At 60.5% G+C, this 20540-nt stretch overlaps 1 protein-coding gene across 1 annotated transcript in view; it reads right to left on the bottom strand.

Annotated features, from left to right (window-relative positions):
- Window positions 1-20540, bottom strand: part of MCF2L (MCF.2 cell line derived transforming sequence like) — an 83914-nt gene that overhangs the window by 19088 nt on the left and 44286 nt on the right. The window contains exons 4-10 of the mRNA XM_024752647.1: window positions 14212-14302; window positions 5108-5227; window positions 3110-3226; window positions 2570-2719; window positions 1764-1888; window positions 1317-1431; window positions 132-251 (exon numbers count right to left, since the gene is read on the bottom strand). Of these exons, the coding sequence (XP_024608415.1) occupies window positions 132-251; window positions 1317-1431; window positions 1764-1888; window positions 2570-2719; window positions 3110-3226; window positions 5108-5227; window positions 14212-14302 (838 nt within the window). The remainder of the gene's footprint in view (window positions 1-131; window positions 252-1316; window positions 1432-1763; window positions 1889-2569; window positions 2720-3109; window positions 3227-5107; window positions 5228-14211; window positions 14303-20540) is intronic.

Raw genomic sequence — 20540 nt, forward strand, 5'->3', positions numbered from 1 at the left:
AGTGGGCCTGGGAGCCGCCCCTCCCCCTGCCCACGGGGCTCAGGGCAGGGAGGGGGGCCTCTGCGGGGACGGTGACACTGAGCACAGCGTCCCCAGGCCGCCGCGCGCCTGCCGCCCACGTCCCTTCTTACACTGGACGTCTCCTCGAAGCTGGCGAGGTCCTTCAGGAGGTGCTCCACATGCGCCAGGCTGTTCCCCACGTCGGTGAAGGTCGCGATCTTCTGGGCCAACACGTCCAAGGCGGCTTTGACCTGCGACGGAGTGGGGGTGAGAGACCAGGCAGGGAGAGCAGTGAGAAGAGCCACGGCCGAGAAGAAGGAGTGGGGGATATGCCGCAGAAACGGGGCGTGCGGGGCGGGGCGGGGGCCCGGACCCCTCTCAGAAGCAGTGCCAGAGGGAAACTTCCTCGATTTGAGAAGGAGCCTCTACAGCGACCCCACTGCCGACGTCACAGGCGTAACGACGGCGAAACGCCTTCCCCGTGAGACTGGGAGCAGGGCAGGGACGCCCGCCCTCACTACCGTTACGTGAGTGGTGGAAGCTCTCTCCGGGCAACGGGGCAAACAATTTAAAAAATAAACAAATAAAAACATACAGATCAAACAGGAAGAAATCAAGCCATTTCTGTTTTGCACATGACCTGATCGTCTATGTGGAGAAACCCTGAAACTCTACCAAACGACTCCCAGATTGAGTCCAGCAAGGTTTCAGGAGACGAGATAAATATACAAAAACCCAGCTGTACTTCCATAGATAGCAATGAGCACATGGACACCGAAATTAAAAATACAACACCATCTACAATTGCTTAAGAAACGGAATATGTACACGTAAATCAAACAAAACACGTACTGAACTCGTGCAAACCACACAGCACTGGTGAAAGAAATCTAAGAAAATCTAAATAAATGGACCGACGTGCGCGTTCTCTGAGCGGAGACTGGGCACAGTAAAGGTGCTGGTCCTCCCCAGACTGAGGTACGGGTGCAACGCAATTCCTGACACAGCCCCAGTGGGATCTTCTCGTAGGCAAATCTCGTCCCGTAGACGAGATTATTTTAAATTTACACGGAAAGGCAAAGGAACCAGAACAGCTAAAACAACCGTGATGGAGAAGGATGAAGGGGGCGGGACAGAGTTTCTACGACCTTCGTCTGCCATGGTTTACTCATCGCTCACGTAGTCCAAGCCAATCCCGCGGCCCCGCGAGGCTCCGCGTGGCTGACGAGCCAGTTCTCACCACGCGCTGTCAGCGGCCTTCCGCAGCCGCGGTGCCGGGCGCCCACCCGCAGGCCCCCCGAGCCCCGGCCTCTCACCTCTCGGAAGTCCTGCTCGAAGTGCCGGAGCTGCAGGCACTGCTCTAGTTTTCGCTGATGTTTTGCCCAAAACTCATCAAAGGCGGCCTCGGTTTCACTCAGCTGGGCCAGGAGCCTGCGAGAGGGGACGGCAGCCGTGCTGGGCCCCTGCAGCGCCAAGCGGGCGGGGCGCTCGGTCTGCCCTCCACACGCGAGGGGGCACGTCGGAGGGCTCAGGGGGCCGGGGTCTGTGTCCCCCCAGGGCCCTGCCCTTGCCCTCGACGCCCTGGGTCTCTCGGAGCCACCTGGGGCGGGTGGTTGTGCTGAATGTGTTGTTTTAAAAGGTGCAGACGTGGCCGTTTGGGCCTATCATTCACAACCTCAGCTCAGGGGACGAGGAAGTGGTGAGCGGCCTCTGCGCCTGCAGGTCACGTGCTGCCGCCCCGACCCCGCCGGCCCCGGCCTCACCTCTGCACGGTGCTCTGACTGTCCAGCTGGTCCTGGTTCGGGCTCTGCTCCGGGCCCCGGCCCAGCGGCTCCCGGATGCTCTCCAGGACGCTCCGCCCCTCGTCCAGCGCCAGCCTCATGTCCTCCTGTGGGAAGAGCGCGCCGCCCATCACCCCAGGCCGCCGGGCCCTGGACTTGGCCCCTGGCGGTGGGCTCCGTGGCGCCCGGCCCCGCAGGGGAGTGTGAAGGTGACGACAATAAGGTGGGCACACGGTGGCCTCCGCCTGTCCCCCAGACCCTCTGCTGACCGCCCAGCAGTGCTGGGGAGGCGCTCCCACCGTGAACGGGGAAGGGCTAGGGTTACGGGTCTCCCAGGCAGTGGGACCGGACAGGGTAACAGGAAACCAGACCCCCGGTGTCTGCTCCCGTGGCCTGCCACCGGGGGCCGAACGGGGTGAGGGCTCTCTTGGCGGGGTAGGGGGCGGCCCCCAAGCACCAGCAGCGGGTCACGGCCTCCACTAACTCAAAGCCCGCATCGCGCGGCGGCCTCGGAGGCACAGCCCCGATCGCGTTTACCAGGAAGCCGGTTGTGTGCCGTGACCACTTGGTCGGGCTCAGGCGTCTGAGTCCGCCCCCCTCTCCCGGGGGCGCCGGGGATGCTGTCTCGTTGCCCTGATCGGCAGGGCCCGGCAGCAGGACGGCAGGGCCCAACCAGAGACGTTGCTTGGAAGGGAGGTTCAGCTTCCCTGCAGAGCAGCCAGCTCGGGAGCCTCCCAGCCTCCACTTACCTGACGCCCCTCCCTGCACCACCCCGCCTGCGCACGCACCTTGGCCCTGTCCTTCTTCTCCGTGTGGGCACGGAGCACGGAGCTCGTGGACTGTACGTCGTTGGGCAGCTCCGTCTCGGCCAGCTCGGTCCCGAAGGCCTGCAGCACCTGAGCTGTCTGCTTAACCAGGAGGGCGAAGCTCTCTATCGCCTGGCGGGGAGGAAAGCGCCATCACGAAGCCGCTGACGCGCCGCGGCCTCCTGCGCCTGGAAGCTTGGCCGCAGCCCAGCCCATCTTCCCACCTGCGCCTCAGCCTCGGCTCCTTCACAAGCACAGGCTCTGCGCCCTCCTCGGAGGGTGAGTGCCGAGAACCCAGCTCGCGCTTCTCCTCCTTTCTTTTCTGTCCCGAGCCCAGGAAAGCCACTCCCGACTCATGACTCACGTTTCTCCTTCGGGTGCCTAAAGTCCACTGGGACCACCTGCTCATTTTTTGGGAGAAAACCCGGGTAAACGGGAAGAGGTCTTTGGAACAGGCGGCACCTTAAGGCAAAAGCAGCTCTGCTGGACTGACTGTGCTTACGGAGGACGCAAGGGACTCACTGTGCGGCGGCAGAGCCACCTGGAGTGGCAGTAATCCAGCGTCCCGCCCAGGTCCTCGGTCAGCTGGGACTTGTCAATGTAACTGTGTAATTCCGGGACGGAGCTCAGCATTATGACCTGGGGAGGATGAGAGCCGCCCGTAAGCAGAGCGCCCCGCACACGCAGACGGAGGGGCCGAGGCAGGCGTGGACAGAAGGCGTCCCCCGGCTCCTCCACGGAGGGCAGGGCGCGGCGCCCCCTGGGCCTCGGCTCTCCCATCCGTGAAACGAGTGTACGACGACCGGTCTCACCAGACGACCGCTGCTGGGGTCGAGCAAAGGCCTGGACGGAGCCGGGCACGCTGCCGACACCGGGCATCTGATGGGTGAGGGGGCCCTTGTGCTAACGGAGCCGCCCGGACCCCAAAGCCGCGGGTCTGTCCGCATTCCTGCTGAGACCGGGAGGCTGCGCGGGGGCGGGGGTAGGTGCCCAGCACGGCACAGCTGCCTTTGGGGAGAACAGGTGGCCCCGGAGGCTGTTCCACATGGATGAGTTTTACTTCCTATCTTGCTCTTGTCCTTTTGAGGTCATTCCATCCATGAGCCTGGATAAAAATACAGCCTTTGCTTTGCAAGCTGTCAGTTCCTGCTGCCGAGGTCCTGGAGGCTCAGCCCACGCGCCACTCGACACCACCTCGTGTTTTATTAAACTCTGAGCTCGCTGGGGGCCGAGGGGACACCTGACACGTCCCAGGTCAACTGTATCCCGACGTGGGAGGTCAGGGTGCCACTGAGACCCGGAGGACCACCCGCCCCGCCGTCGGGGGCCCACGTGAGGCCCCCCGACTGAGGCATAACTTTCACTTAAGAACAGGCTACGATGTCAGTTCTCGGCGGAGGTATCTGGTCTCTCTTTGCCGTCCGGCAAGGCCGTTCCCCCAGGTCAGCCTGATTCACGCCGACAGGACCAGGGACGGGTCGGTCCACTATCCAAGGACCTAACGCTCTTCCTCCGTGACGTCTACCTGCTTCGCGTCTACTGAACCACGACAGAAAAGGCGAGAACACACCGCCCCTCTGGACGTTTTCTACTTAGCACCGAGGTCAGCACAGGCACCAGCACACTGACGTGGACACACTGCAGCAGCAGCCTTCCCGAGATGAAGCTTCTCTAATTCTAAAGAATGATCCAAAACGGGCCAGGAAACAGGAGATGCTGGTGATGAATTCTGTGAAACCGTGTTTTGAGAACTCCCGGGCTCAGCCCCACGGGGCCACGTGCAGGGCAACCACCGCACTTAGGGTGGGACCCCAGCCTTGTTTCCTCTGACCCGGGGGCTCTTGTTAGCGAGGGTCACTCGCCAAACATGGGCAAATGTCACCGCCTCACAGGGTCCCTGAGACGTTGGTGCCCAGAAGATGGCTCGGCGGAGGGAGGGCCGGGCTGCGGCCTGGGGAGCACAGACCCCTGCCCCCAGCGTCAGAAACCAAGGATTTTCATGCTACAAAAACGGGTGCACCCCCTGCCCCTCAAACCCCGGAGCCTGAGGTCTAGGGCCGCTGAGTGTGGCCTGCACACCTGGCCCCGGCCGGCAAAGCACCCTCTGTCCTGAGCATGGAGAGCAGGGGACAACCTCGGGGACGGTGACCCACACCGGGATTCTCAGATTCCAAGAGAAACCTGGCTGGTCTTGTTGGAGAGGTTCTAAGGTGCTGGGGGTGGGCTCTGTCCTCTTGGTAACGGGCGCGTTGCCGGGCAACACCTTCCAACTGGGTTGCTCTGGGTACCTGGCTCAACGTGGGCCGGCCTCCCTGGGGGGACGCAGGCTTCCTGGGTGCACAGCTTCTAAGGGATCCCTGCAACCTCTGCCTTTAAAGGGGCTGCCCGGTGCTGGCCGGAGTGAGAAGGCGAGACAGGGGTCCCTCTGCAGCTGGGGGTCGCTCACACCCACTTCCCTGGCCCCCTCGCCCCCGTGCCCAGGTGGAGCCGGACTGCTCCTCACAGGAGGTGGGCACTTACCGGTACCTTCATCTTAAAGTCATCTCTGTTGAACCTGAAGGCGAGGTCAGAGAGCGTCCTTTGGAAAAATCCCGTTGGGCGCAGGACGAGGACAAGCTGGAGGTTTGCCGGGAAGGACGCCTGCAGGGGAGAGAGGGCTGCGGCTCCGTCTGCGGGCAGCACGGCTGCCAGCCGGGTCCCCACGCCCGCAGCGGCCCTCGGTCCCAACGGGGAGGACCAGCCCACCAGAGCGGGCGTTTCCAACACGCCAACGTCAGACTAAAGTGGAAATGGTTACAGACACTGCACTGTTAGAGCATCACCATTTCTTACAGAAAAGCACAGAAGTCACACCGCTGGGTACAGCTGTGCTATGCTGCTTATCAACTTCAAGGGCAAAAGCTCTGACCTTCCGGGGAGCTTGTGATAACCTATCATGGAAGAGAATGTAAAAGAAGCAGGTATATATTTATGTATATGTATAACTGAGTCACTTTGCCGCACATCTGAAACTAACACAGAACTGTGAATCAACTATATTTCAATAAAAATTTAAAAAATAAACTGTAAAAAAAACGAGCTTTGACCTCTTGTGAAGGCCGAGTTGGTGCCCCCAGATTCTTATTTTGAAGTCCACGTCCCCAGTGGCTCAGAATGTCTTTAGGGTCTTCACAGAGGTGAGCGAGTTAAGATGAGGTCATCAGGGCAGGCCCGTGACCGGACATGACTGTGTCCTTATAAATACAAAGGGGACATTTGGGCATAGAGACCCACGGGGACGCCGTGTGAGGATGGATGTAGAGACAGGGGCTACCACGGCTGAGGCTGTCCAGAGGCCACCAGACGCCGGGGGAGCACGGAGAGACACCCCTCCACAGCCGCAGAGGGACCAGCCGGCTGGCACCGTGATCTCAGACTGCTGCCTGCAGACTCGGGGGACAGGAGATTCCTGTCGTTTGAGCCCCTCTGTGGTCTATGGTATCTGTTATGACGGCCCCAGGAAACTAAGACACTTGTGCAGTAGAGACAAAGCCACACACACACACACACACACACACACACACACACACACACACGCATCACCTAGAACACAGCTAAGGATAAGCTTACACCCAGGCGCGCACCCGTAGATACGGTCACGTGAGCGGATTCGCACATTCACGTAAGCTCTGCGTACGAGGTGCCTGACCTTGGACAAGTTAACCTCTGTGCCTCGGTCTCCCCACGTGCAAATGGGGATAACAAAGCACCTTCCTCACCGCACGGTCCTGGAGGCCGAGCTCTCTGCCGCCCAGGCAGTGTTCAGAGCCCTGCTCCTGACTGAAGCTGAGACGGGGGCATGGCCTGCCCAGGGCCCTGGGGCCGCACCCGGTGGCCTCGGTCTGAGAAGCGGTCCCTCAAGTGAGAGAAAAAGGAGGAGAAAGAGAGGCCACTGGGACTGGGCGCTCAGGCTCAGGGCTCCCCGGCCTGTGTCACTGCTGCCCGCGGCCCTGACCTGACGCTGCCCAGCTGTTCCCCACAGAAGCGCTGGGACCCTCTCGAGATGTCAGCTGACCACGACAGCCCCCGCCCAGAACATCCACACAAGTCCCCGCCTGGCCGCGAACAAGCCCAGAGTCCTGAACACAGCCGGTGGCGCCCCCTCCCCGACTCCATGGCTCCCCGACCCCCCGACGTGGTTCGCACGCCCTCCCCAGCCTCCGCACCTGGACACCTGCCCGGCGCCTTGGTGGGTCAGGGAGGCCCCGGGAGCCTGGCCCCACGTCGGAGGATTCCGCTATCCCGTCCCCGAACCGGACACAGCGAGGTCGTGGCCCCGCGGCCCCAGGGCCCGCCCTCCCACCGCGTCGGGGCGGCCACCCTGAATCCCAGCAGCGAGCGCTCAGCCTCCGGGTCTGCCCAGGAGCCCTGCCCCATCGTCCTCTGTCTCCAAACGCGACTCACATCTTCGGGCTGGATCTCGCCATCCCGTTCCTGTGGCCGATGCACACCTGTTCCCTGTCTCCCTCCTGCCCTCCCGCCCAGGCCGCCACGCGCCTGAGCTCCAGCCACCCTCACCAGGCCACGGTGGGGTCCTGGCCCTTCACGGAGCCCGACCTCAATCCCCTCTATTGATCTTCACCCCGCAAGTCAACCACAGCCCCCCAGACGTCTGCTCAGGTGTGCTCTGCCCCAGCACGCGGCCGCCTGGAAGCTGAGCTTTCCCGCACCTCAACCCCACCTCCCGGCCTCTCTGCACACCAGCACACAGCGCTGGTCACCGTGACTCCACACCCTGTCTCCAGCCTGGCCGTACCTGCCCTACACCTGCCGCCTCTCCATCGCCCGCCGCCCGTCCCGCCTGCCCCCCTCCCCCCTGCGAAAAAATCACCTGCCGCCCCTCCCCCCTGCAGCCCCTGCACGCCTGCCCCACAGTCCCTAACGTGTCCGGGTGTCGCCGTCACAGCCCTGGAGGGCAGGACTGCGTGTCCCCCGTGCCAACACCCGAGCAGGTACCTGCTGAGTGTTGCGGACAGAGACGAGAAGGTGGGCAGCCTGACGGGGGGGCTCTGGGTCCCCATCAGCAAGAGGGCCGTGTAGCCCCCCCACCAGGCGTGAGACCGGCGTCCACTACCTCAGGAAAACCGCCTTCAGCGTCTCTTTCTGGAGGCGACACCGAGTCACACTTCTCTAGCCTTCAGCCCGGTTCTATTGCCCTGATTCGCACCTCACAGCTGCTGTGGTCTGAGCTTACAAGGTAACACGAGCCCTTGTCCTTCACTGAGGTCCACTCAGGGCAGGTGGCCAGGAAACCCAGGGTGGGGGACTTGCCCACCCCATCCCGGGAGGAGGGGCACCAGCCGTGCTCACCGTCCCGTCAACGTGGAGAAGACTGTCCCCTTCTTGTCCTCTGCTTCAGTCTTTCCGTGTCTCTAAATGATTGAGTCTTTATATTGAAGAGAGTAACTGTGAGATCCCAGCCCAGCGGGAACACTTCAATGAGACACACACAACTATAAATTAAATCATAATTCATAGCTGCAAATTAATTTTCTCCCCCTTGGAGTCAAACATCTGTATGAAAAGCTCCGGGAAATTCCAAAACAAAAACTTTATTTTAAAAATACAGTAACTATGGGATTTCCCTGGTGGCACAGTGGTTAAGAATCTGCCCACCGATGCAGGGGACACGGGTTTGAGCCCTGGTCCGGGAAGATCCCACATGCCACGGAGCAACTAAGCCCGTGCGCCACAACTACTGAGTCTGCGCTCTAGAGCCCACGCACTGCAACTACTCAGCCCACGTGCTGCAAATACTGAAGCCCACGTGCCTAGAGCCCGTGCTCCGCAACAAGAGAAGCCACCAGAATGAGAAGTCCGCACGCCGCAACGAAGAGTAGCCCCCGCTCGCCGCAACTAGAGAAAGCCCACGCGCAGCAACGAAGACCCAACGCGGCCAAAAATAAATAAATAAATAAAAAGAGTAACTATATGGAAGATTTGGGATGAAGGCTATAAAATAACATCTTTTTGTAACTTACTCAGTAATCAGGTGATTACAATAGTTTCTATGTAACCTGAAAGTAACAGTGTTTCTTTTCTGAGACTGACCTTCATTGGCTGAGGAACAGAGAGATGGTGCGAGGACCATTAAAATGTAATCTGGAGGCAGAGAAAGAGGCTGGTTTCTGAATTAATATTCTAAGAGCCTTATATAATGCAAAGACGTCACCTACATTTACAAAACAGCTAAACGCAGTGGAACGCAGTAGAAGCTCTGTGGAACCCCAGTGCCTCAGGGAACGGGGTTTGAAAACACTCCCCAAGTGCATGTTACTTTCTTAAGTTTTGCTCGAAGTCACATTTACCCAGCCTGACTATACACTTGATTCCAAACAGAGCAGCCAAACCCTGACCGATAATATTTGTCTGATAGCAGTCAAAAAACACAAGTTTGGGGCTTCCCTGGTGGCGCAGTGGTTGAGAGTCTGCCTGCCGATGCAGGGGACACGGGTTCGTGCCCCGGTCTGGGAAGAGCCCACATGCCGCGGAGCGGCTGAGCCTGTGCGTCCGGAGCCTGTGCTCCGCAACAGTGAGAGGCCCGCGTACCACAAAAAAAAAACAAAAACAAAAAAACACAAGTTTGTGTGATGAATACAGACTTGAAACTTGGTGTCTCAGTGCCAACAGATGAAAACCCTAGGGTCTGAATCAGAGAGGCTGACGTGAGAAGAGGCCTCCCCTCGCTCCCAGGGTGGCTCCCATGCAGGCTGTGTGTGAGCACTGAGGATGGGGCCGTCTAAGACCCCCCCACCTCCTGGTGGACAGTGTGGAGGCCGCGATAAACACCGTGACGGAAAAGACACTGAAGAACTTGGTGGGAAGGGCATCTCTTTGGTCAGAGGACGATCCTGAGACCAAGTACTCCCCACATCAGGGCAGCTGTCCTCCCCCAGAACATTCTGTGCGGACCTGCACTGCCCACCGGCCTGGACTCGGACCCCCAGCCGCCGACCCCATCCGTAAGCGGCCTCGGCCCTTTGAAGCCCAGTCTCCACCGGCAGTGCAGGTGAGTTTAAGGGAAGCTGCATGAAGGCCTCTCCACGCACAGCCCAGGGCTGGAGGTGCCCTGTCCCCTCCACAGAGCAGCTCTGCCGAGCTACTTATTTTAGAAGTCTCAGCTCTTCAAGAGTCAACGCTGGCCTCCCAAGGGGCCAGTCCGTGCGTTATCCTCAGCCAGAGCGGTGCTATGACCCCACCCCCTCGGTGACCCGTGTTCCACCCCCTGCGCCCCAGGCCCCTCGGAAGGAGCCACGCCCTGGCCCCCCGGCCTTCCCGTCTGTGTTCCGAGGGGCGGATCACCACCCCTCTGCCCAGACAAGGCCTCCTTCCCCTCCCAGCTCTCGGCAGGGTCACCTCAGGCGGGAAGCCCTCCTGGAGCTCGCTCTGCTCCCGCCTTCCCTCCGCTATAGGTGCTCACAAGCTGCGCTTACACCTCTAGTAACTAGCGCACAGTAGGAAGTCACCAGCGTGGTTTAGGACAATGTTATTTGGCTACATTTGGAATATTTACCGGAAGCCCTAAAAATCCTTCAGATACTTCATTTTGTACATTCTCTGCACACAGAAGGCACAGGCTTTACAAGCAAACTGCGGAGCTCTGCCCCACGCAGACTAGAAACAGCTCTCACTGTGACTTCCTTCAAGGTGTGCTCTAGGGTACGGACTCAGCTGAGTCAGGCTGGCTCCAGACACAGATCAGCAGCCTCTGCTCCTCTGCTGCCGTGCCCCCAGCTGCCCCCCAACTCCTCCACAGACTCCTGTAGTTTAGAAAAAGGAGGTTCAATTTTAAATGGAATCCCAGAAGAGTATACACGGTATTTTATGAAAGATACATCCATCCGAGGACGGTCCAAACCTTGATCCAGCTGTTGGGCAAAGAGCAATGTTCGAGCTCTCAGCTTTGGGTCTCATCCGTGGGTTGTGACCGTGAACTGTGACAGGCAGACACGCACATCAAACTGACACCCGGTGAGCTGCCGCGGGCTCTGCTCTTGATGGGGACACAGCAAGTCTGATTTTAGCGACACTGGACTTTGGACCCTCCAATGCCTTATTTTTCTATTCCAAGCTGAGGTAAAGGCACCCAAAAAAAGGGAAAAGAACACCCCGAAGTACAGAAACCTCAGCTCACAAGACAGCACACGTGGCGGCTTAAAATAGCCCCAAATTTCAGCGCGTTATGTAAGCGCCCAGGCTCACTCGGGCGGCCAAACGTGTTTGGATCAAAGCCTCTCTGCCTGCGGCCCGAGGCCGTGGTGGAATCATTCAGGCTGGGCCGGTGCCAACAGATGTCCCCTCCTCAAGGGCTCTGGCCCAGCTGAAGCCAGCTGGTCTTCTCCCCCAAGCTCCCCTGGATGAAAGCAAAGGCCAGCGAGGCTGGCGGTCCAGGTCCACAGCGGGGGATGGCGTCGTGGGCCAGCTCTGCCCCCTCCCGCTCCCCTGCCCGGGGACAAGGTGCCAGCTGTGTCCCCACCACAGAGCCAGGGTGCAGCGCGGACCCCCCACCTAGCTCAGAGGGGCACAGACCAGGAGCGGCAAGGCCGGGCTCGCAGTGTCCCGGCCCCCCGCGACCTCCCTGCCCGTCTCCGGTGCCCTGTGTGTGTGTCCGGCATCTGGTCACGATGTCAGCCACCTGCACTCCACTAGTCTACACATTCCCTGCTATGCTCCCCTGTCCCCAGCACTTCTTACCGTGCCAGGCACACATTAAGGTCTCAATAAATGTGTTGAATATATAAATAGAACTTTTGGCATTAATACGATCAGTGAATTCTTGTAACAAAAACCACTGGAGTTTAAAGAGAATTTCTGACCATTCTGCTGAAAAGTGCTAACTTCTGGGCAGTTCCAAGGCAGTATTGGGGAACCTTAAGGCTTACAGGAGAAAAATTTATATTTTTATTGTATAAGAATCAGTGCAAACACGAAAACTCTAACTTTTTTTTTGTTCTTGTTTTGCGGTACGCGGGCTTCTCACTGTTGTGGCCTCTCCCGTTGCGGAGCACAGGCTCCGGACGCGCAGGCTCAGCGGCCATGGCTCACGGGCCCAGCCGCTCCGCGGCACGTGGGATCCTCCCAGACCAGGGCACGAACCCGTGTCCCCTGCATCGGCAGGCGGACTCTCAACCACTGCACCACCCGGGAAGCCCCTAACTTTTCAGTTATGATTTTCACAAAGTTTTGAAGATGAGCCAGCTCTCTTCAGAAATTCATCTCATTATAAACTGGATGAAGGGACTTCCCTGGTGGTGCAGTGGTTAAGAATCCGCCTGCCAATTCAAGGGGCGTGGGTTCAAGCCCTGGTCTGGGAAAATCCCGTATACTGTGGAGTAACTAAGCCCGCGCGCCACAACTACTGAGCCCACGAGCCACAACTACTGAAGCCCGCGCTCCTAGAGCCCGTGCTCCGCAACAAGAGAAGCCACCGCAATGAGAAGCCCGCGCACCGCATCGAAGAGTAGCCCCCGCTCGCCACAACTAGAGAAAGCCCGCGCACAGCAGTGAAGCCCAATGCAGCCACAAAAAACCAACCAACCAACCAACCAACCAACTGGATGAAGAGTAAAGCTATGTTTATGCTTGGCCATGGGAGAGCCTGACCCTACACAGGTCTACCCTGGGCCACTGGCGATCTCGATGACTACTCAGGTTTTAAAAATAATGTATCTGTTTCTTAGAAAACAATACTGCATTTGGAGAATCTCTTATTATCTGACCAGGAGTGGCTGATCAGCTTGAGAGATATTCACAGCGCTCCTGTCTTGCCCGGGCCCGGGCTGGGTGCCGGCCACACGAAGGCGGATGGGGCTGGCCGTGGCCTCGAGGGCCCGTGGCGTGCAAACAGAGAATGAGGGTATCCTCCCAGGAAGGGAGGCCAGGCAGGGACTGAGTGCAGCCCTGCTCCAGGGTTGTGGCGGGGGGGTGGCGCTAGGGGCGGGTAAGGAGGGATGAGTGGCAGCCACCCTGGCTCTGGGTGAGGGCCCCCCAGGGTGTGGCGTGTGGCAAGGCCTGGACCCCACAGGGATGCCCGTGACCATCACGGCAAAACGCCTGACTCAGACGCCCGTGCACACCACGACGTGCCCGAGCGGTGGTTCAAACCACTGATAGACAAACGCAAAAGAGGGCAGATCGCTGGACTCGGAAATGTTATTGTAACAGTGTTACCGCTTAAAACAGCGACACACTTGACCGGAAACTTCTTGGCCGCCAGCTCAGGACTAATTTACTGAGTTATTGATTCAAGAAAAATGTGTCGTCAAGTCCTTTGTGCATCTGACCCAAGTGGCTTTTACAATTTAATCCTTCATTTGGGCTGTCAGGTGACGTCACGCGCAAATTTATTTTAAAATTTAAAATAAGGAAATGGACATGCTGGCTGTGAACTGGCGGTGGCACATCAAAGTCCTCTGTGAGCTTCTAAGGATTTAAAAACAAAGGAAAGCTGACGATGAAACATTTATATACTACGTGAATACGCTTCTTTTGAAACATCCTCAAGTGTTTTGATTTGTTGCAGACAAATGGTGACGTAGAGAATGCGTGCCTGGTGGGGACAGGAAGCAGGGGCAGGGCGGTGAGGGAGGCGCTTTGTCAGGAGGACGAAGCGGGGACCGGGCAGCCCCAGGACGGGTTTGCACAGGACCCTGTCGGTCGTGAGCGTTGGGGCAGATACTGAGCCTGAAGCGTTGTTCAGAGGAAGTCATGAGGCAGCCGGGAGGAGGGATCAGTTCTCCGGCCACATCCAGACCCCAGCACAGCAACAGCCCCTCAGAGGCCAGAACAAGACCCAGAGCAAGAGCCTGGGGGACCGTCCCCCCACTGGGGGTCGGTCGGGGTCACTCTGCCTGCAGAGCAGCAAACGTCCCGGTCCTCTGGCTGTGGGGAGGCAGGGGTGGGTGAAACTCAGCCGGGGAGAAGCGCTCCGCACCCAGCTCGGGAGCGGGGCCAAGCCGCCGCCGAAAATAAGACTGGGGGCTTTCTGCTGACTTCAGCTATTCCCGCGGCTAAAAACAGCACAGCAGTGGTGCAGACCAGCGGCTCTTCCGCCTGCAGTCTGCGGACCAGGAGGGTCTCCACGTGGCCATGAGGGCCACCAAGGACGGCTACTAGTCTGCCTTAGTCGTAAGACTAAAGAAGAAACAGCCCGTTTAGAAGGAGAAAGTCACATAGGAAAAGCTATTCAATGTAATCCCCAAACTTGTAGCCTGACGGTTTCCCTCAATAATGACTGCACGGTGTGTCCTGAGCATCTCACATACTCAGCGTCAGAGACAAACCAGCTGGGGAGATGGTTTTCCAGTTATAACACAGCCCCCGAGAGTGATAACCCACTTGAGAACACACAGGCATGCACACACACGTGCACAGACATGCACACACGTGCACACACACTTGTGCTCGCAACTCGAGGAACCCAGGGAGGTGTGGCTGGCCCTGCCCCAGGCCCCAGGCTGGTGCTCCGAGCTGGTGCCCCACCGAGCAGCACAGGCCAGAACCCAAAGTGCCAGCCGGCAGGAAAGGCCGCGTCACCCGCCCAGGAGGAGGGGGTGGGGGGCACGCGCGCGGTTACCGACACTTACCGCTATTCTCAGGATGGACGCCTTGACCGAGGTCCATTTGTCCTGCCTGCGGTCTATGACCAGGATGAACCCGATGCCAGCATCCTGCAGGCTGAGAGGAGGAGAGACCCGCGCTCAGTGCGCCGCCGGAGGACGGGCCTGCCCTGCCGTCCATCTCCAGGAAGAGCTCGGGGCAAACCGGCTCCTCCTGTGGCCCTCGGCCCGCTCCACACACTGCCGGGGGCGCCGTGTGCCAGGACAGCATCGAGCCACCTGCAGGGCTTCCCTGAGCTCGCGGGCGCCTTCCAGGGCTCGCTCTGACCCGAGACGGACGGACAGACTCTGTGTTGTTTATTTCCCAGCCTGACACCAGCCAGCTCACGGCACAGAGAGGCAGGCAGGGCCCATGCTTCCTGGAGCCCAGCTGTTCCAGTCAGAGCTGGTCATCTTGCCTTGCAAGTGCACCGGCCAGCCCAGCCCTTCACAGGGAGCCTATGACCCACACGTCACGTCAGTCCCAGCATCTGGGGTCCCTGAGTTCATCCACGACACAAAATCGCTCTTGAAGGCACGGCCACAGCTCGGGGAGAAGAGCCCCGAGGCGCCCGGAGGCGCACCTGCTGGGGACGGGAGACAAGACAAGGCTCCTCGCGGCAGCCCCATCTGAGAGAGAGACGCTGAGCAGCGGTGACGACAGCCCCGGCCCCACAGCCTGACGCGGCGTCTGAGTCACTGCGGAGACCAGGACGCTTCTCCCCTTGGACAAGCCCGCCACCGTGAGCCGGCTGCAGGGCGGCAGCGCCCACACCAGCCAGCCGGCGCGGAGGAAGGCGCGAGCAGGCCGAGGCTCCGACGGGAACTGCTAATTCCCACGTCTCCGAACAGACCAACGGTTTAAATGAAAACCAGAAATACACGGGACACGTATAAGCGACGTGGCTGGCAGCGGTGCTCTGCCTGCTGGGAACATTACGTAACAAAAGCCACAGCTGAAACAGCCCAAGTGCTCCGTCCCGGAGCAATACCGATGAGGGGCACACAGAGCCACGCCTGCGCGGGAGCGTGCGGCCGCTGTGTGTCAGCGCACCCGACGGTGAAAGGCTCCACCCGTTCAGCGTTAGCTGCTCCACAGACGGCACAGGACTTCCGGGTAAAAGCACAAACAGACGTCAGAGTGCGCACAGCCAGGCCGACACGGCGCCCCCGACAGAACCGTCTTCTAATCGGGCTCAGCTCTCATGGAGGGAAGTTTTATTTTGTTTACCACTCGGGCTTAAGTGCCAGGTACCTGGGATCACAGCCGCCTTGCCCCACCCCCCACGCCCGGCGATCCACGTGGACGGCGGCCTCAGGGCCTGATCTGGGCGGGCAGAGCCGGGGCAGTCAGGAGCCTGGGGCTCCTCGGTCGATGTCACGGGCACACGCCTTCCCCTGGGCAGCCCCAGGCGGGCTCCTGAGCCCTCCCAGCCTCGGCCCCAGGAGCCGGGGCTCAGCCTGGCGCGAGACGGCAGCGCATCGGGCGCCCGCGCGGGCCCCGTCCCGTCCACTCGCTGGTGCTCTGCCGAGACTGCCCCTCTTGGCGGCCCCTCCCCTGGGGGGACAAGTCCCACGCAGTCCCCTGACAACACCGACCACAGCGGCTTCTCCACAGGCTGTGTCTGCACTCTGCCCCACCCTCCCTCCGTCTCACAGGGAGCTGCCCTGCGGTCGGCGCCATGGGGCCGGCCCGGGTCTGAGGCCCAGCCACCGGGATCTCACTCTCCCTAAGGTGCAGGAGACTCGCTTGCCCTGAGCAGGCGACCACCCTGCCAGGCATGGGCCCCGCCGGCACAGGGGTCTGAGACGTGCTCCCAGACCACCCGCCCGTGGGGGGCTACCGAGAGGAGCACAGCCCAGGGGCGGGCGCCCACGTGGGGACACGGGCCTGTCACCACAAGCCGGGCCGGGCCATTCCTCGGCGCCACCTGGACGGGCCACTCAGTGAGAAGCAAAAGCGGGACCCGAACAGTGTCCGCCTCCGGGGCTGCCGCGGGAGCAAAGTCTGACGATGGCGGCAAGCCCGCCGTGCGCCCTGTTCAGCAGCGGCTGCCGTGCGGCCGTCTCCCTTCCCCCGGGACAGAGCTCCAGGAGCGCAGCCCGCCTCCCCATCACCCCTCGTGACTCCACAACAGGCCTCAGGGTGTCAGCTGTGGTTCTGGGCCTGGAACGTCCTCCGTGGCCCCTGCGCTGACCCCGCTGCCCTCGGCGGCCTGTCACGCTCACGCACGAGCAGGGCCGCTGGCCTGGCCACTCACGGAGCACGCGGCCCAGGGCCTCGTGCCCCACCGCCCGCGTCACTTCCACGTCCCCCTGCCACCCCACCCCCATCCCTTGGGGTCTTTAACTGGCTCTGCGCATTTGAAAGCCTTACAGTAAAAAGTCTGTAACGACCTCAGTGGACGGTGCTGACGACAAACACGATGCAGACGCAAAGGCGCCAACGACACAATCTCTTAAAAAGAGAATTCCAAGAGACATATGAGGCATTACTGGATCCACGAAAACGTGTCCCGAAAGGCGGGTTTCCCAGCGAGGCAGCGGTTGGGCCGGCAGCTCCCGGCTCCTGGTGTATGAAAACACTCAGGCCAGAGCTCTGCGCTCCCCCGCCTGCAGCCCCGCAGGTGCCCAGTGGGGTCGTGCAAGGGAGGGTGTGGCCGAGGCCCCGCCTGGGTCCCCCCTCCTGGCGGGCACTGCACTGAAGCCTGGGGCTATGCTTCCCTCACTCCCCACAATGAGCCAGAGGCACAGAGAGGCTAAGTCGTCTGCCCAGAGTCACACAGCTGGGGAGCACAGACCGGGTGGGGCCCGCGGCCTGGCTCCGAGTCCAGACCCCCCAGGCCGAGTCCACCCTGTGGGATAAAGCCGCCCTCCCTCCTGCCCACCCCTGGGCTTCCTCCTGTGTCGGGCCAGGCAGGGCGGCCCCAGAGGCGGAAGGGGATGACGCCCGTGCGCCAGCACCCGGCTCGGGGCCGCAAGAACTCTCCTCCCTGCCTCTCTCCTGTCTCTCACCACGTTCTGGGAACAGGTGTAACAGAAGGCACCTTATGTAAGGACGTAGGGACCCTCCAAGGCCCCCTCTGCCCACGTGACTGCAGCCCCAGAGCAAGGCCGTGTGATCTGCCCAGCCCCCAGGAGCCAGGGCTCAGCACCCCGGGGTCCCGTCACTCCGCCCTCCACCGCTCTAAGGAGGGTCCCGTCTGCCCGTCTCCTGCGTCCGTGACCTCACATGCCCAGGGGAGAGGGAGGGTGGCTGACGCTCAGATTGCACAAGAGGCCAGCACCCAGGGTCCCTCGTGTGCCAGGCCTCGACGTGACTGTGCTGAGGGTGGTGGCAGTGGGGGAAACTGGAGCAAGTCATCCAGAAACTGCAGCCACGTGGGCAAGCTCCTGGGACCCTGGACACATGCGGCCCTGTGGACGCACAGACGTCAGCCCGCAATGTCCCAACAGCCGCTCGGAGGGGCCCCTGGGTGGCTGCCCGGCCGCTGAGTGAGGCTGATGAGCTCACTCTGGGCCCAAACAATCAAAAAAGGCCCAGAGCTCACGCAGGCACGGTGTCCTCTCTAACACCCCAGGCCTGCTAACTCCTCGGGTGGCCCTGGGTGGCCGGAGGCACGGCCAGCTGCAGTCTGACCTCCCCTTCGTTGGGACTGGGCAGCATGGGGGCGGCCCGGGAACTGGGCTGGGCTGGGAGGGTCCCCGCAGCGAGGCCGCGGCCACCCGGCGTCACCGTGACCAGTTCCTGCGTGGCTGCACCTTGCTCTCAGACCCAACATGTCACAGAGCAGGGACAGGCGGGGACACTAGGCCCGGCTTGGCCTCGCTCAGCCCGTGCGGAGCTCCCGGTGGGAAGGACCACGGCTGGGGTGAGGGTGAGCGTTCTCAGGGCCACCTTGACAGAGGCCAGCTAGGCCTGGCACCAGGCGGGGGAAACAAGACCAGCAAGGGGGGCAGCAGGCCAGGCAGGCCCGGGAAGGAGGCGCCGGCAGGCTGGCGCCCATCCCAGCCCGGCCTGGCGGGTGGCAGCGTGGTGCATCCCCAGGGGCCCGTGGGAGAGAAGGTCCCACCTCCTCCAGGGGCCCTGGCCAAGCAGCTGGGGCCTGGGGCTGAGCCAGCCCTTGGGGTGGGCAGGGGGTGGGCAGGCCAGGCAGGGGGCTGGGGTCCGGGTGGAGGCTGCAGCTGGGGGTTGGGGGGCACAAGCCAGCTTGCAGAGCAAATGGGTCCAGGCAGGACCTGCCCCACCTTCCTGACCGCCCCTGCTTCCCCACCTGGCTGTGCTTCTTTGCCCTTTCTTCTCTCTTTGCATCCCATGTTTTGACCCTGGTCTACAGAGGTTGCGAATGTTACAAAGATTTTCCTTCCCTGTCTTCCTTTTGTAAGCGCAAGGCCACAGACCGTTTCCTCTCTGCCTGTGACTTACCTGCCGGGTTCAAACGCCGTGACTTTGAACGTAGCCCTGAGCGTTCAAGCCTGAGCCTTTCTTTCCTGGCTGTCTCTTCCCTCTTCTTGTGATTCAAAAGCTGCACCTGTTATCGTATCACGTGTGCAATGTGGTTCTCTTAACAGCTTTTCATCCCAGAAAGCACAACGGCAAGAAAAACGTCAGACCCTATTAAAGAACTCTCTCACGCTTGGTAACAGCACCATATCTGTTCTCAAGGCTACAGCAGCCCCGTCAGGGTCAGACGCACACAGGGAGAGCAGGGCCGGCCAGGGAGCCCTGACCACACAGTAGGGCTGTTGCCTCGTCCTCACGACCCAAAGGAAACAGTCCACCTCTTACAAAAACACAGGGATTTCTCCAAAGAGCCCGAAAACTTGCATTTTTTGTTCTTTATATTTGAGTTATTTTTTCCACATCAACATCCAGGTGAACGTACTCCAGATTTGTTTGAACCGACGCATGTGCAGTAGTAGGAGGGGGGTCTTTCTTAGACAACGAAGAGGTTAACGTGCAGCCCCGTGCCCCGTCTACAGGGACCCACCTGGAACAGAAGGAAACTGGAGTATGTACCTGGTTTTCAAAGACTGATTTTCATCCATCTCAAAACACAGCCTTCTCCAACAGATGATGGATGAACACAATGTGGTCCATCCATGCAACGGAGTATTACTCAGCCTCAGAAAGGAAGGAGATCCTGACACCTGCTACGACACGGCTGAACCTTGAGGACACCATCCTCGGTGAAATAAGCCACCCCAGAGTGACAAATCCGGCCTGATTCCACTCACGCGAGGTCCTTGGAGGAGTCAGATTCACGGAGACAGAAAGTGGACGGTGGGGCCCACGGCTGGCTCGGGGAGGGAGCGTTTCACGGGGACAGAGCTTCAGTTCTACAAGACGCCAGATTCTGGAGTCTGCTGTCCAGCAGCGTGCGTGTAACACCACTGAGCTGTGCACTCAGAAACAGGATGGCGAGAAGTACGTGTATTTTCCCACAACTAGAAAATTATGTTGGGGGAAGAACCCACCAAGCACACAGCTTCCTTAAATACATGAAAAAAAAAAAGACACGCGCGCACACACACACACTATCGGCCGCCTCCTTGTAACAGAGTGAACTGCTCCCCCGAGGGCACGCAGACGCCAGCACCACCTCGGCTAGTCCGGAATCCCTGCTACCCGGTTACCTGCCAGAGGCTCCACGTTGCTGCTGCAGCCCCAGCTGCCTGCCGTCTGGCTCCTGCCCTGCAAGTGGGTCCTGAGCTGCGCCGGGGCTGCCTCAGGCACGTCCTCCGCACCTGGAGCTGAAACCCTAGATGAGGAGGCCTCTGGGCGTGGCGACGCCCCATGTGCACAAGCTGCTGGGTGCAGCCTGGGCGCTCTGACGGCAGCGAGGGAGGGGCTCCCCAAGCCCACGCCCACCCCTCCTGGGCTCCTCTCACGGGGACCTGTCGCTGTTCCCAAGCAGGGCAGGGCTGCACCCCTCCTCCCGGGCAGGTATCTCACCCCTCCCCCAACAGGTGAAGGGCATGGCCACTGTTAGCTGGATGCCGCCCCATCACAGCCGCGTGCCCAACAGGTGGGGACGTCCCACTTCTGAGCTGCCCGAGATGGCAGCCACTGGCCCCTGGGAACTGCAGGACGGCTAGCCCGGCCTAGGAACTGAGCTTTGACATTTAGTTAGTTTCAATTTAAATGGCTACACGTGGCCAGTGGCTGTTGCGCTAGACGGTGGTGACAGAGAAATGTCATTACGACAAAGGAAGAGTTCTGAGCCGGGCGGCCTCTGGCACCACAGGAGAACAAGGTCGGGAGGACAGAGAGGCAGGACCCCTGTGGAGAGGGTGCCCCAGCGGGCACGGGTCCC

Source organism: Neophocaena asiaeorientalis, unplaced genomic scaffold, assembly GCF_003031525.2.
Source record: "Neophocaena asiaeorientalis asiaeorientalis breed wild unplaced genomic scaffold, Neophocaena_asiaeorientalis_V1.1 scaffold825, whole genome shotgun sequence".
In the NCBI taxonomy this organism is placed as follows: domain Eukaryota; kingdom Metazoa; phylum Chordata; class Mammalia; order Artiodactyla; family Phocoenidae; genus Neophocaena; species Neophocaena asiaeorientalis.